Consider the following 14241-nt stretch of genomic DNA (forward strand, 5'->3'; position numbering starts at 1 on the left):
AGGGAGTAATCTTCAATATATATTGCTTGTGGTAATTTGAAGAAACTGTGCTTTGAAAGAGAAAACATTATTGCCAAGGGAGTAATGGACTTCCCATTCTTTTGGGTTTTGGTGGGATTTTGTCAGCTGTTTTGCAGAGAATTGTTTCACAGCTACATTTAAAACCGTATCAATGTGTCCTTAATTATATGTTTTTATATAGATTTGCAAAAATTGAAAGTTAACTTTGGGCCTGATCTTTTTCAATGGAAATTCAGAATTAGCTCCAGTTTGGTAGAAGATACAATATAGCTATCATTTTAGACAATTTAAATGTAATAAAGACTGGAAGACATTTAGTAAAATTTGATCCTGTAGTCATCTTAGTTACTTTTATGAAGCTAATGTCATATATGCAAGGTTGCACAGAATTTATTACGATGTTTTGTTACTTGATGAGAAAAAGCACCAGTGTGCCTAAAAAAGTAATTCTTGCCTTCTTTCTAGTAGCATTGTTAGAAAGGGGAAAAATTGTTTTACTAGATATGGGGGCTATAAAATTTATGTTCAAGGAACATGTTTTTTAAATAAAATAATAATTCTTGTTTTAAATTATTTGCTTTCTCTTTCCTCTATTGCTTTTGCCTTTCGTGATCGAAGTCTAGGAGAGTAAGTCAATGTTTTAATGAACTTCTGGGGATTTTTTTTTTCTGATATGCTTATAAAAAGTTAATCCATTTCACTTAATTGTTCCACTAGATCAGGCCAAAAGTTATTTCGCTTGGCTTCATTCACTAAAAGTCATCAATTGTATACATATTTTTAATTGGATTTCAAAAAATATTGATTATTAGGATTGGTTTAGTTTGTTTATATATGTGTGTTTCTGTATATATGCATGCTATATTCTGTTGCTTTCTTTTTGGAATTTTATCTTGGCCTTTTACTCTGATTTATAAGATCATTCAATATTAAATTTCTATATTTTAAAAAGTCATTATTTTGAGATACATGTTTGCAACCATTCTATACTTCAAATGCCTAACGGAGTAATTAAATCTTGAACATGCAGTTAGTTCAAGATCACATGATGTAAAAGCAAGTGCTCCTATGGATGTAAAACATTCATTAGGAGCTCCCCCTCTTTTTTTTTAACCTTTATTAATTTGTGAAGCTGTGGTAAAGAAAAGAAATAAAGTAAAATAGGCTTAAAGGTTAGGAAAACTTACCGTGCATGCCAGGAAACGTAAATGATGTTTTCCCGTTTTTTAGGATTCACAGAGCAGGCAAGGAGGATATAGTATGCATCAGCTTCAGGGGAATAAGGAATATGGCAGTGAGAAGAAAGGTTATCTTTTAAAGAAGAGTGATGGGTATGTTCTTGGAGCGCATAATACATAGTGAGAACTATTACTATCTTCACACGCTGCTTTTTATTGTTTTGTACTATGGGTGCTTAAGGCACATTTTCCTAATGCATGTGCCACAAGTACTCAAGAATTTCACAGTTCACATACAAACACAGATCTGAATTTAATATAGTAAATATAAAAAACATGGCAAGCAATCATAAAAAAATCAGTCATATTAAAAAGAAAGCTATTGTCTGTATATGGTGATTAAGACCTGTCATAAGTCTCCAAGTTACTTCTGATGAGGCACTTAGTAAAATTTTGACTGCATCTGTTTGTTTCTCAAGGCTAATCTTCTCAAAATATTAATGGGATTAATGTGTTTTGAAATCATGTTTAGTTACTGAAATTATTGTTGATGTTCTTATGTAGGTTAAGGAAAGTATGGCAAAGAAGAAAATGCACTGTTAAAAATGGGATTCTTACCATATCACACGCAACGGTAAGTTACTTTTATACCTTTTATTAAAATAATAAATTAACATTATCCCTTCCCAGTGAATCTGGTGGTGTTAATCTGCTATTACCAAAAAAATGCCACTCTGCTTCTGACTCTTTAAATTCTGTGGATTATCAGAAGTTGGAGACTGATTCGTGGCAGTATTGCTATACTTGTTGCTCTGTTAAAATTTTTCCTAGTTGCCTGCTGCTGCCCACTAGTGGGAACAGTGCTTCAGGTTAAATGGAGCCATACACCTGTTCTTACTGTACCTTTGAGATACAGGATGTGATTCGTCGGAATAAAATGAAGTGTCTAGTTGTCTGCATCACAGCAAGACCCTTAGGCTCCTCTCTTAGCCACTGGTCAATGTAGTCAAAGGAGTCTGGGTGGATTTGGTCAGGTGTCTTGTTATAAACTCAGTTCTGGCTGTTGACTGTACTGGAAGACTAATAACTAGCTCGTACACAGATGTCTGTATTGCAGATGTTTTAGTCCTACATAGGAAATTAACTATTTAAAACATTTTGATGCCTACCCGTTCATTTTGTAAAAAAACTTAAAATCATTCAACTAATCAGAGTGAGAAAATTAGAATAAAGGCTGGTTTGAAATTAATTTAAAAACTCCCTGTAGTTTGAGTGAAGTAAGCAAACTCTTCTTTAGCCTTCTAAAATTTTTCTTCAATTCTTTTTCCTTACTGCTGTAGCTTATGACAGTTGATTTAATACTTAAATGTATTTATCAATAGTTTGATAAGAAAATGGCAAATATATTGAACAGACTTTTCAATGAATGCTTCAACTGGTTTTGCTTATAAGCATTGTCGTGGTGTATCAGTGAAGCACATAATTTGGAAACTTGGGAGGTGTTTGATATTAGATGTTATTGATAGAGCCTGACAGATGAGTGAATGTGTTAATATTCTGAGTGCTTTCAACTTGAAAGTGTGAAATTTTGGGAAGTTTTGATCATAGTGAGTTCTGGGAATTGGGCATGTATCTGAAGTATCTTCCTAGGAATGCTAAATCGTGAGGAAGTAACAATATTATAATGGTGGAGGCAGTCCTAAAACTGTCTTGTGGCTGCATAACACAAACTTGTCGCAAAGGAGATGGTCCCATTTCATCACCCTTCTTTCCCTGTTGCCCCAAATTCCACTGAAGGTCATAAGTATCTGTTAAAGTTAACTGCCTGTCTTAAGCGAGTTAAAGGGAAGTTGCTACATTTTGTACTGGAGGTTGGTTCTTTTTAATGGCTAGGAAGATAGCCTTACCTCTTTGAGGAGTCACTTAGTAAAATTACATATGATAAGTTAGTAATTCCTAGGTTACTAATGGTTCAGTTATCAGCTTTTTAAAAAAAAAAAAAAAGTATCGTCAAGCTCGAGGCTTGCTAATTTGGAATTCCGTGGATTGCACTACTGATTGTAGTTTTCCTTTTCTTGTATGTAGCAGTGTAAAAGTAGTTAATTCGCTCTTTCCTGTTTCATTGCCAAGAGGAAAGTAATTTTCTTATTTTCAGTCATGAAAAGTTCGGGTCATGACAGTGTGTTTGACACTAAACTTTGAGACTCCAATTGCATATTTACTCCTTCAAGGAACTGTTGCTCCTTAAGTGTTAAAAATACTGTGTTGATGAGCTTGTTCTGACAAACATTTGAAAACGTGGGAAATGCACTTCTAGCTTTATGTTTGTTGCTTTTGCATTACTTTTATATTTGATTTATAATTTCTAATGTGAACAGCTTCTAAAACTCAGTTCAGAAGTATTTACTGAAAACTGACATCTCAAGGTCATGTTATATCTGCCATCTATCGTAACTTCAATTCAGTATCTCTATGGTTTCTGATAAACTTGTATAAACCCAAAATACTTTAAAGACATACTTAGTTATCGTGTCTTAAGTAACCTAATTACAGCAGATAATATTAGTAGATATATTTATTCCAAGTTCTGAAACTCCAGATCTCCAGCTTCCCACTTCCCTTTTAAATTTTTAGGGTTATATCTTTGATTTATTTAAAATGGGAGGGAAATTGGAATATGGGCATGCTGTATTGAAAAATTGCATAATAGTTCTGCCATCGTTTATGAAATACAATAGAAAACTTTAATCCCTTTCAAATAGTCAGGAAGGGTTGCCATGACAATTTTAATGTTGTTTAGACTTAATAATTTGTCCATTCTGACAGACCATTTCAAAGCCGTGCTGGTTTCAAGGGTTTTGAGGGTATACATGTATGCATGTCCACATTCAAAATTAGTATCATACATGCCCACTGCCCAGAAAGGAAAAATAATCCCAAATGATTACATTTTTAAAGTAAAATAAATTTTCTTTTTAGTCTAACAGGCAACCAGCTAAACTGAATTTACTGACCTGCCAGGTGAAGCCAAATGCCGAAGATAAGAAGTCTTTTGATCTAATATCACGTATGTACCATATTGCATTATGTGGGATTTCTAAAAAGGTCATTACAAGATACTTTGAGTAAAAATGAGGCTACGGTTCAAAATTCAGATCGATACCCAGATACGTGCAGTGCCTCGTGAGTGTTCACATCCCTCTAGTTTTGAAGATGGGTTGAATGGCCAAATGAGTATAGAACCTTTTATGTGTTTTTATGACAAATACTGTTCTCTTGTGACAAGCTATGAATAGCAGCATATGTGCTGCTCTCGTAAGTTCAGAGGGATGTTTAACAGCTTAGTGGAACTTACATAAGCATGTTTCCACCAGGAAATGGAAAACACCTTTGGCCTCATCTTGTTTTTCCTTCGTTGTCCGTTCTGCTTTTTGAGTCCTATTTGGGGGGTTGAGGAAGGCAAGGAGAACCCATTTTCTCTTGTTCTCTTATCCTCCTTTTAAAATATACTTCTAAAATTAGTAGTTACTTGTCTTCTTGGCATTAAAGCTTCTGTGATTTCCCTTTTTCCCATTTTGGTCTTGTGTAGCAGAAACTTGTTTCCAGTGTGATTTTTTAAAAACACTTTTGAAGTCCATGAGTCAACTTACTTTTTTCAGTCTTTACGTATGTCGTATTAAACAACAAAGAGTTCCAACATTCTATATTTACAAGGACAGTCGATGAAACCTTTGAATGTAAGGGATAATAGTCAGTTCATATCTCATCCTTTTGTTAGTAAAAAGAAGTTTCTTAACCCAAATGGAGGGAAAAGTATATAATGGGAACAAATTAATTTTGTCCTTTTCCGCTACTTGTGTTTCAGATTTAACTTCAGAAGGGCAAAATTTGATTCATATGCTTATTTTCCTTTAATTTTCCTAAACATAAGACTTTTGATATATGTACATTTGGTATAAATCAAAATTCACAATTTGATCTTTCTCTGTTTTGTTTTTTTTTTTAGAATTGTTTTCCATAGCTATGAATAAAGTATTAATGTTGCTTGTTAAGAGCAATTGCTCTTAAAAGTTGTAGTTGCTAAACAGGTTTTAGTAACAAATGTGTTGATATTTTAAATTTTACCATGTGCCAAATGAAAAGATGCATTTATTTATTTCAGATAACAGAACATACCACTTTCAAGCAGAAGATGAACAGGAATACGTAGCGTAAGAATGTTTACGTTTTTTCAAATTTATTTTGCCAATAGAGGTGTATAAAATCGCACATAACAGTGGAAATAGTTTTCTCAGTTAATGCAGAAGTAGTGCCTACTGTCTGTTTTTTCTGCTGTTGTGAATCTCTACATTTAAATGTAAATTATTTTGTGTCATGCTACAGGGCTCTTTGAAAACCTTTTAATATTAAAAACAAAGCAAAACAAAAAACTCAACCCAACCAACCAAAAACCTGTTTAGGTCGTGTACCTTGCCAGCACATGGTTCGTGTGCAATTGCTTGGCATGATATAGTAGATCAGGTTATTAGGGTTCAAATGAAATATTTTTAGATTTGTCTTAAATCTTCTGTGCCAACCCTCTTTTGCAGTTACTTCTTTTCCTCCTGATCCTACCTTTCCTTTAAATTAAAAATAATAAAAGATATCTCCATATGACACATAGAAAATATTTACAGGTAATGCATCTTTTCTACTGTAGGCCTAGAAATAAACAGCAAAGCATATCTCTCTGAGATTTGTGTACTTCAGAATCCAATAACTTGCTTCATTAATGCATGTTTCCAACCACATTATTTCCTGTAAAACAGTATTTCTTCCTGCTATGTCACAACTACTTCTTGTCCTGAGAACCATGTACCGCTTTTCTTGCTCCTGAATATTGCTGTCTGTATCATCAAACATGTGTTGTGCAGGACATTGCAACCTAATGCTCATCAGCTGACAATTCTAGGAATAAGGTTACTAGTGAAGAGGGCAGCAAGCCTGAGCCTTCCAGGCTGCCTCATACTTCAGGACTGTTGTCCTCTTTTGTTACATGTCCATATTCTAATGGAAGACGTGTGTTAATCCATGTGTATTTTAAAGGTACAGGGGATGTTTGTAGGATATTTCAGTTGTTTGGTAGTTTTGAGAGGCAGTGGCACTGGCAGTTCAATGTTGGGATGCATGGGTGAAATGAGAAGGCTGGAGAATTCTTTGTCATGCTTTCTTCCAGAGTTGCCCACAGCTTTATGTTGGTTCTTAGAGTGTAAAGCTGACTCCCTAGTCCTGCTTACTGCATTCATTCTGGAACTTAATTATTCCAGTAATTTTCTCAGTCACGAAGAAAATACTCTTATTTCTGATCAGTAATGTGCTTAATGAGTCATAAGTTTTTGTGTGTCTGCCATAAATTAGTTTTTACTGTATTTATTGGTTTAAAAAGTGAAGTTTATTGTTTCTTGTCTTAACAATGAGCAAGGTAGAGGGAGAATCCATTAGTAACATACTTCTTCTGGTTGGCAGGTCAATAAATTTAGTTTAGCTGGCTGCCTGTTGGACTGTTTTGAAATTCCAGGCTGGTTTTGTTTCCCATTAGAAGCATAGTTCCCATTTGTTTACCACTGAAGTCTGGTTTATCACTTTAAAGTCCAGTGGCTGAGAAAATGACTTCTACTGGAATACGGAATTGTAGAATAGAATATCTCAAGTTGGAAGGGACCTATCAGGATCATCAAGTCCAATTCGCTGCTCCTCACACGACTACCTAAAACTAAACTATCGGGCCAAGAGCATCGTCCAGATGCTCCTTGAACTCTGACAGGCTTGGTGCCGTGACTGACCACCCTCTCAGTGAAGAACCTTTTCCTAATGTCCAACCTGAACTTGCCCTTATGCAGCTTCATTCCATTTCCTCGTTTCCTGTCGCTGGTCACCAGAGAGAGATCAGCACCTCCCCTTGCGCTGCCCTCCTTGAGGAAGTTGTAGACTGCAATGATGTCACCCCTCAGCCTTCTCCGAGCTGAACAAATGACCTCAGCCACTCCTCCTAAGCCTTGCCCTCGAGCCCTTTCACCATCTTGGTCGCCCTCCTCTGGACACACTCTAATAGTTCAATGAGTTCAATGTCCTTCTTACATGGAGGCACCCAAAATTGCACACAGTACTCGAGGTAGGGCCGCACCAGTGCAGTATGGAGTGGAGTGGAGTGTTTTTATGTTGCAAGTTTAAAAAGTTTAATTTAGCTAAAGAGACATTAGTTGCATCCAAGTGTTGGAATACATGCAGGCAAACTAGTAGAAGTTAAGGGCGTTGTGGCTGTATTGGCACTGTAAGCCACCAACAAAAAGGTATTGTAATGCTACTCAAACAAGTGTTCTGTTTCAAAATATTACTTAAGTGACCCAAGTAACGGTATGTACTTTGAGATGCACACAGAAACTTATTTCTTTTTATTTTAGGAAAATTTCTTCAGTATCTTTAGTTAATTGAAGTTCATGAATGAGAATGACTGTTAATGTGTTGATGAAAAACTACAGTATAACCAAATGTTCTGGTTTTCTTGTGCAGCCACTGAGTCAGTCCTAAATAACTTTATTATCTAAGGTGTCATGCGAACAGCACCCTTTGACTTCCAACCTTATTGATTGAAGAGCATTCTGCAGGAACTATGTGATGGAGCTCCTTGGTTAGAGTTGTCATCCTCATGTTCCAATTTCCCCTTGTATATGTGTACCTCTCTCTTGACCCTTCTCAATCTTGTGTTTTGTCCACCCAGTTTTAGAGCTGCCTCTGTTCTGCCTTTTTTCTTTATGCACCAATTGGGGGTGGGGCGGGGGGGGGGGAGAAGCAGAGATGGATTTTCAAATCACTTTCCTTCCAGACTCCATCTAAATAGAGAAAAAACCAAGATGCATTTCTTTATACTCTAGTTTAACTGACCTTGCATACATTTTTCTAGTGAATATTTTAAACTGCTTCCATAAATAGCTCCTCAAACTACTTAGAAATAAAAATAATAATAATTTAAAAAGCAGATGGTTTAAAATACAAATCACCAAAGCCTACATTCTGTTATGGGTTTATTACTGCTTCCCCTCAAACATTTCCTTTAGTCCAGTGCATTTCTTGATCTTTTTTTTTTTTTTTATCCAGCCAGCTGTCTGTTGACCTTTAATTACTGCTTGACTGTCCTTCAAAATTCTCAGTGGATTATTAGTTTATCTAGTAGATAAGAGCACAGCATGTGTGGAGGGGGAAGGGTGTCTGTGTATGTGTGTGTATATATATTTATGTGTGTATTATAAGAAATGTAACCTCAGATCTCTGAAGTAACCAGATTTATTTTTTTAACATGTACAATAATAGATGCTTTCTTCTTTTTGACAATTGTGGATAGGGCCAAACATACCCCAGGCATGACCTTTTAGTTCTTTCTACCCTCTTTTTGAAGGTCAAACAAAGCTAGATTCAGAAATTTTGCTATGAAGAAACACATCAAACTTCAGTCTAGTGTTTAGCAACAGTCTTCAGGCATTTTTTGATTTGGGAAGACTGAGTTGCAAGGTCTTGAATACTATCTGCTGCTTCTTCCATACAAAAAAGTTATTTCTGAATGTTTTAAAAATACTATGCTATTCTTGTTCTGTTTATGCATTTACCTGGAAACAACAATGCTGCAATAGAGATTGTCAGAAGAGACACAGATAAATTTTCATTGCAAACCAAAAAAATTATCAGACTGGTTGTTATTCAGGGTGGGGACGGGCAACTTTTATTGACTTAGAAATACTGAAGAAAAATAAGAGGAATGTGAGGGAGAGTCTCATCCACCCGAGATTAGTGAATACTTCTGTTTCCTTCATTGGATCCAGAAGTCACCCATGATGCCAGATTTTTGTTCATCCTTGTGAGTTTCTTCAAAACTGGGAACCTCCAGCAAACAGGATGCCTTAAAGGATCATAAGAAACTGCCGAGATCCAGAAAAGGAAGTGTAGTAGAGGACTGGACAACCTGTCTTATTGTATTAGATAGAAGACAAAGCAATTCTGTAAGACTTGAATAATTTTTAAATTATTTGAAAGAACACTACAAAGTATTACCAGAAGCGTTTTGACTGTTAGCTTGACACTGGTGGTATTGTGAAATAAAGCAAACACATTTTTTAAAAAAAGGAAGGGGAAAAAAAAAAGAAAATAAAAACACTAGTACAGATAATAAAAAGAGGAAGAACAGCATTCGTAAGGCATTTTTTATAAACTATTGACATTGAATTAATATCCTATATTTACTGATTTGAATTGTTTATTTTTGAGTGTACATCCTGCCAGGAAGGCCTGGTGACCAACTGGGGACTTCTTGTGTGAATAGCACCAGTCATTTAGAATGTGTCTGTTACGGTGCTTGTATTAAACGTGCCTTGCTGCTGTTGTCTGGGAAGAGCTGACACTGTGGTGTGTCTTGCTCTGACTGTCTCACAGATGACACCGATCACAGAATCTTTGGGTTGAAAGGGACCTTTAAAGGCTATTTAGTCCAACCCCCCTGCAATGAGCAGGGACATCTTCAACTCAATCAGGTTGCTCACAGCCCCATCCAACCTGACCTAAAGATGTGTAGCCTTGGACTGTGGCTTCCTTCTAGCTGAGGAAATACAACCAAAATAAGTTCCTGCCCTTATAGTTTAGAAATTCATAATATGGAAATCTGTGTCAAACTAACAGCTGGCTCAGTCATGTCGTGTTTATTTTAATTGCATCTAATCATTTTTTAATTGTTACTGCATAGTTGAGTTTTATTCAAATTCTGCCTTTTTAACAAACTAATCAAATTTTAACCCTGAAAGAAATCTTCAACAAATGTCAGAATAATTTTTTTCTGTTTGAGTTTAATGACTATTTTACTCTGTGTGTTTAATTAAACATTATCATAATATTAGAAGCAAGACGCTTCTGCCTCTTATTTTTTTAATAACATTGGATTTCATCAGAAAAATTGAAGAAGCATGCCATCTAGTGTGGGTTCTTATATTTTATCATATAACTGGAGAAAGAGATACTCATTTAAATACATTGTTTTCAGCATGTAAACTGTGGAGAAAATTCAAATTTCAAAACTTTAAATTTATTGTTTATATTTACGGTTGATTTTTCAATAATTTTTAAGTATTTTCTTTTAAGTACAAGTTCACAGATTATTTCCTGCCCATAAAAATTTAAAACATGTATGTGTATGAAGCATATAATATACAGTGCCCATATATCAGTTCAGGTACTGAATCTGTATTGCCAGATTATATACATAAATTTCCCTCAGAAATCCTTTAAAGTTTATCTTTGCATTATTATTTCAGTGAGGAATTACGAATTTCAATCTGAAGTTCTTAGTTTGTTTAGCTGACTGTAGTCATCTCAGCACATTTCTGAAGACTGATGATTGCAGATAATTGGGATATTGTAAACAGGAAATGGGTTGAGGACAGTGCTAATTAAAAATATTTCTGTGTTAAAAAAGTGTATTTGCAGTAGATCCAAAACCGTCTAAAATCACTATACCTGGGAGGATTTTTTTTTTTTTTTAACTGGCTCTTTTTCTAAGTTAGGCAACATCGCATCTGCAAGGTGCTCCTCCTTGGTATAACTTGGTATAACTGCTTTCCCCTCTTTACAGCCACTGAGAGGTTTTTTGTTTCTTAATTAAAATTTTATTGTGTAAACAAAAACTTGCAGAGTGGTTGGGGGGAAGCTAGATCCTGAAATATCCTTGAAGAGTCTTGATTTGTTGCAGTCAACACTTGCTCTTAAAATTTTATGTTGGCTATCAATATCGTTGGTCTCCTGTCATCTTCTCTTCCTTACCCCATTTGTTGCCATGGCAATTTTCATTAATTTGGACATTATGGGCTGACTCTGATTAGTGCACCGAGAGCTGCGTTTTGAAAGGCAACTAGATGCCGACACATTCAAAAATGTGCTTGCTGTCTCCTCTGTGAAGAGAGAGAGGCACACTGGAAAAAGCAGTGGTTATAATTTTCTCCTTAAAAATGGGATGGACTTCAGGAAGATCTCGGGCACCTGAGATCTTAAATTTACAGGAGCTTAATTGCACTCTTTCTCTTCCACAGCTTCTGCTTCTTTGAGGAACCTGAGAACTATACTGCTTTGGCTTTAAAATTGTTCACCAAAGGGACTTCAGAATGAAGACTTTCCATCTTTTCTCATCCTTACTTACCTTTTCTCAAATCTTTCCTTTCCGTCGCTCACTTTCCCCCCACTCAGTCTCCCACGATACAGTCCTTCCCTGTGTTCCCACTAATATTTTGTTCCTGGCAAGCTTTTTACAGTTTATAGATTAACTTGTATTTGCAAATGCAGATCTTCATTAAGGTCTTTATCTTGTGCTAGATGGATATCAGTATTGACTAACAGCAAAGAAGAAGCATTAAATATGGCATTCCGTGGAGAGCAGAGCACAGGGGAAAACAGTTTAGAGGATCTGACAAAAGCCATTATTGATGACATACAGAGATTACCCGGAAATGAAGTCTGTTGTGATTGTGGCTCACCAGGTATCTCAATTTGTTAATGTCATCAACTTCTTGTTGGGAGCAAAGTAATTTCTTTAAAGAAGTGTTTGTAGAGTGCAAACTAATTTTCTAAGTGATGTGTTGATCAGTCTTCAACCTGTTTTTAAAAGAACAAATATGACTTTCATACATTAGTTCCATTTAATTCACTAAAATATTTTTGTGTGTTGTCTGTGCTTACTTCCAGCAGTTCAAGCCCCTCTGGAGTTTGAACTGTTCTTGTTGCACTGTCTCTAGATGCTTGTTGCACTTGAATGGAAGTTGCTTGGCATCACTGATCCTGTGCATGCTACTAAGTAGAAGTGAGTAATGCTTAGACAATGACTGTGGAAAAATTGACCTGGCCAGGATCTTACTCTGAGGTTTTATCTTGGCATGAGACTACCGGAACTGCAGTATCAGAAATATTCAGAGGCAGAATAAGGAGTCTTGTGCAAAGAATGAGACCCAGAGTTGGAATCCTATCAGATAATATCTTCAGAAGTACAGAGTTACAGGTCAGTTATATGTCGCTTAGAGCTTGAGAAGAGTCAACTTGTCATAGAACTACTGAATCAATGTGGTAGTTGGCAGCTGTTACAGCTTTCACATCTAAAGAGACACTTCAAGAAGGTGAAACTCATTTGGAACTGAGTAGATAGTATGTATCTTGAAGATGCTTACTGATGCAGAACTGATCCGAATAAGAAATACCTAGATAAAAATACAAAGTGGAACATAATTATGTCAAATCCTGGAATTGGTTGATTCAATTATTTCATCATATAAAGCTACAGAAACTTCAGATTACACTTCTCATTCATCCTTTAATTTATAGTGAAGTTTTAAGCTTCAGTCCTGCACCCCAGCTTGCTGCTTTCAAACTCTTGACTTAATGCTTTGTCAGTTAGTACTTAAGATCAAGGAGGAGATTAGTCTGAAGACATGTGTGTATACAAAATATGTCTGGAGCTTTTTGTTTTCCTTAAAAACTGGTCTTGCTTCTTATACAGCATTGGTGGTATAAGATCTATTCTAATATTACATGCAGATCTCCTCCATGACAGCAATTTTTTTTTTCCTCGACTATCCGGCATTCCTTAAATTTTCTACAACATACTGCATTTTACATATTGGAAAAGGTTATGGTTAATCTTTTATGAAGAAAGACTATTTAAAATTTAAGAAGTAAAGATTAAAACTTTAGAGGTTGCCAACAGTAGAATTTAGGAGATCTGTTCTTTTTAAAAACAGGAAACAAAAGCCTTACCTTCTTTCTACAAGAAACAAATCCTAAATGTATTCAAATACAGAAATTCAGTATGGATTTGTAAATCTAAATTCAGTGCCTTTGGGACTTTCCCTAAATCTGAAAAACTTAATTCCCTTGGTAGCAATTTGTGGTTAAATTTGCACTGCAGTTTAGAGAAAAGTATAGAATATTCTTAGTTTATTTTCATTTGTTAAAACATTAAATGAGTAATCATTTCAGAGTAGACTGGGATTACCACCATTGAAAACCTTTTCTTGGACTTTGATTAAATATTTTGTTTTTCAATTCTACAGATCCAACATGGCTATCAACCAACTTGGGCATTTTAACCTGCATTGAGTGTTCTGGAATACACAGAGAAATGGGTGTCCATATTTCTCGAATCCAGTCTTTGGAATTAGACAAATTAGGAACGTCTGAACTCTTGGTAAATTTCTTTAATTTGGATTTTTTTTATTTTTTTTTAGTCAAATGCTGACCTGTATATACCTTCAGGTGTATAATTTACAGTTAATTTTTCTTAAGGTATGGGTTTTGCAGAATGTCGTCTTCAAATTTTTGCATGTATCTTATGGGACGGTTTTTACTATTACGTATTATTGATGCTTTTGACCACTTATCACTTCTCATGTTCCTTTCCTGAGGTTTTGCAGAACAAATATTGAATCCATTACGATTAGTGCCATCAGTATGTTGCCTGTTATTAGCTGATCCTGGCCCTAAATCAGGACGGTCTAAAATCTCATATGATTAAAAAAATGAAAACTAATTGAACTTGACAAGTGAGAATGGACATTGCTGATTTTGATAGAAAAATGTTGGGTGAATGTTTTAATTTGATGGTAGAAACACTGTAACATCGAAGTTATGAAAGGAATTTGATGTGAGACTACAAAAAAAAAAGGTGGGGGGGGGATACAAACAAAAAAACCCACCAGTTACAGTAGTTTATCTCCCCAACTGTGTTTGGCCTGTGAGAAGACACTTGTTACAGAAATTTTGTATGGGAAAATTGAGAGAAGATAGAAGGCGATTCTGGGTTTGTGTGTAGGTTTAACATTAGCACTAGTACTCTTTTTGAAATCTCAAGTTGCTTGCAAAGTTACTATTCATTTAAATCAAATTGTACTAAGCATGACTTCCAGTAGGTCTGAGCTTCTTTCCAGAAGTGACTTGCTGATCAGTGTACTAGCACTGCTTCAGTGTTCATGCTGCTGGTTCCTCA

General features: G+C 35.5%; 1 protein-coding gene across 2 annotated transcripts in view; it reads left to right on the plus strand.

The window, feature by feature from the left end:
• Window positions 1–14241, plus strand: part of ASAP1 (ArfGAP with SH3 domain, ankyrin repeat and PH domain 1) — a gene marked incomplete at both ends in the record, with an annotated part of 142254 nt that overhangs the window by 89274 nt on the left and 38739 nt on the right. For both annotated transcript variants that reach the window (XM_082014975.1, XM_082014976.1), the window contains 6 exons: window positions 1252–1352; window positions 1764–1833; window positions 4179–4266; window positions 5362–5410; window positions 11583–11746; window positions 13310–13443. In XM_082014975.1, coding sequence (XP_081871101.1) covers window positions 1252–1352; window positions 1764–1833; window positions 4179–4266; window positions 5362–5410; window positions 11583–11746; window positions 13310–13443 — 606 coding nt within the window. The remainder of the gene's footprint in view (window positions 1–1251; window positions 1353–1763; window positions 1834–4178; window positions 4267–5361; window positions 5411–11582; window positions 11747–13309; window positions 13444–14241) is intronic.

The sequence above is a fragment of the Phaethon aethereus genome (assembly GCF_964289735.1).
Source record: "Phaethon aethereus genome assembly, chromosome: 2".
Taxonomy (NCBI): Eukaryota; Metazoa; Chordata; class Aves; order Phaethontiformes; family Phaethontidae; genus Phaethon; species Phaethon aethereus.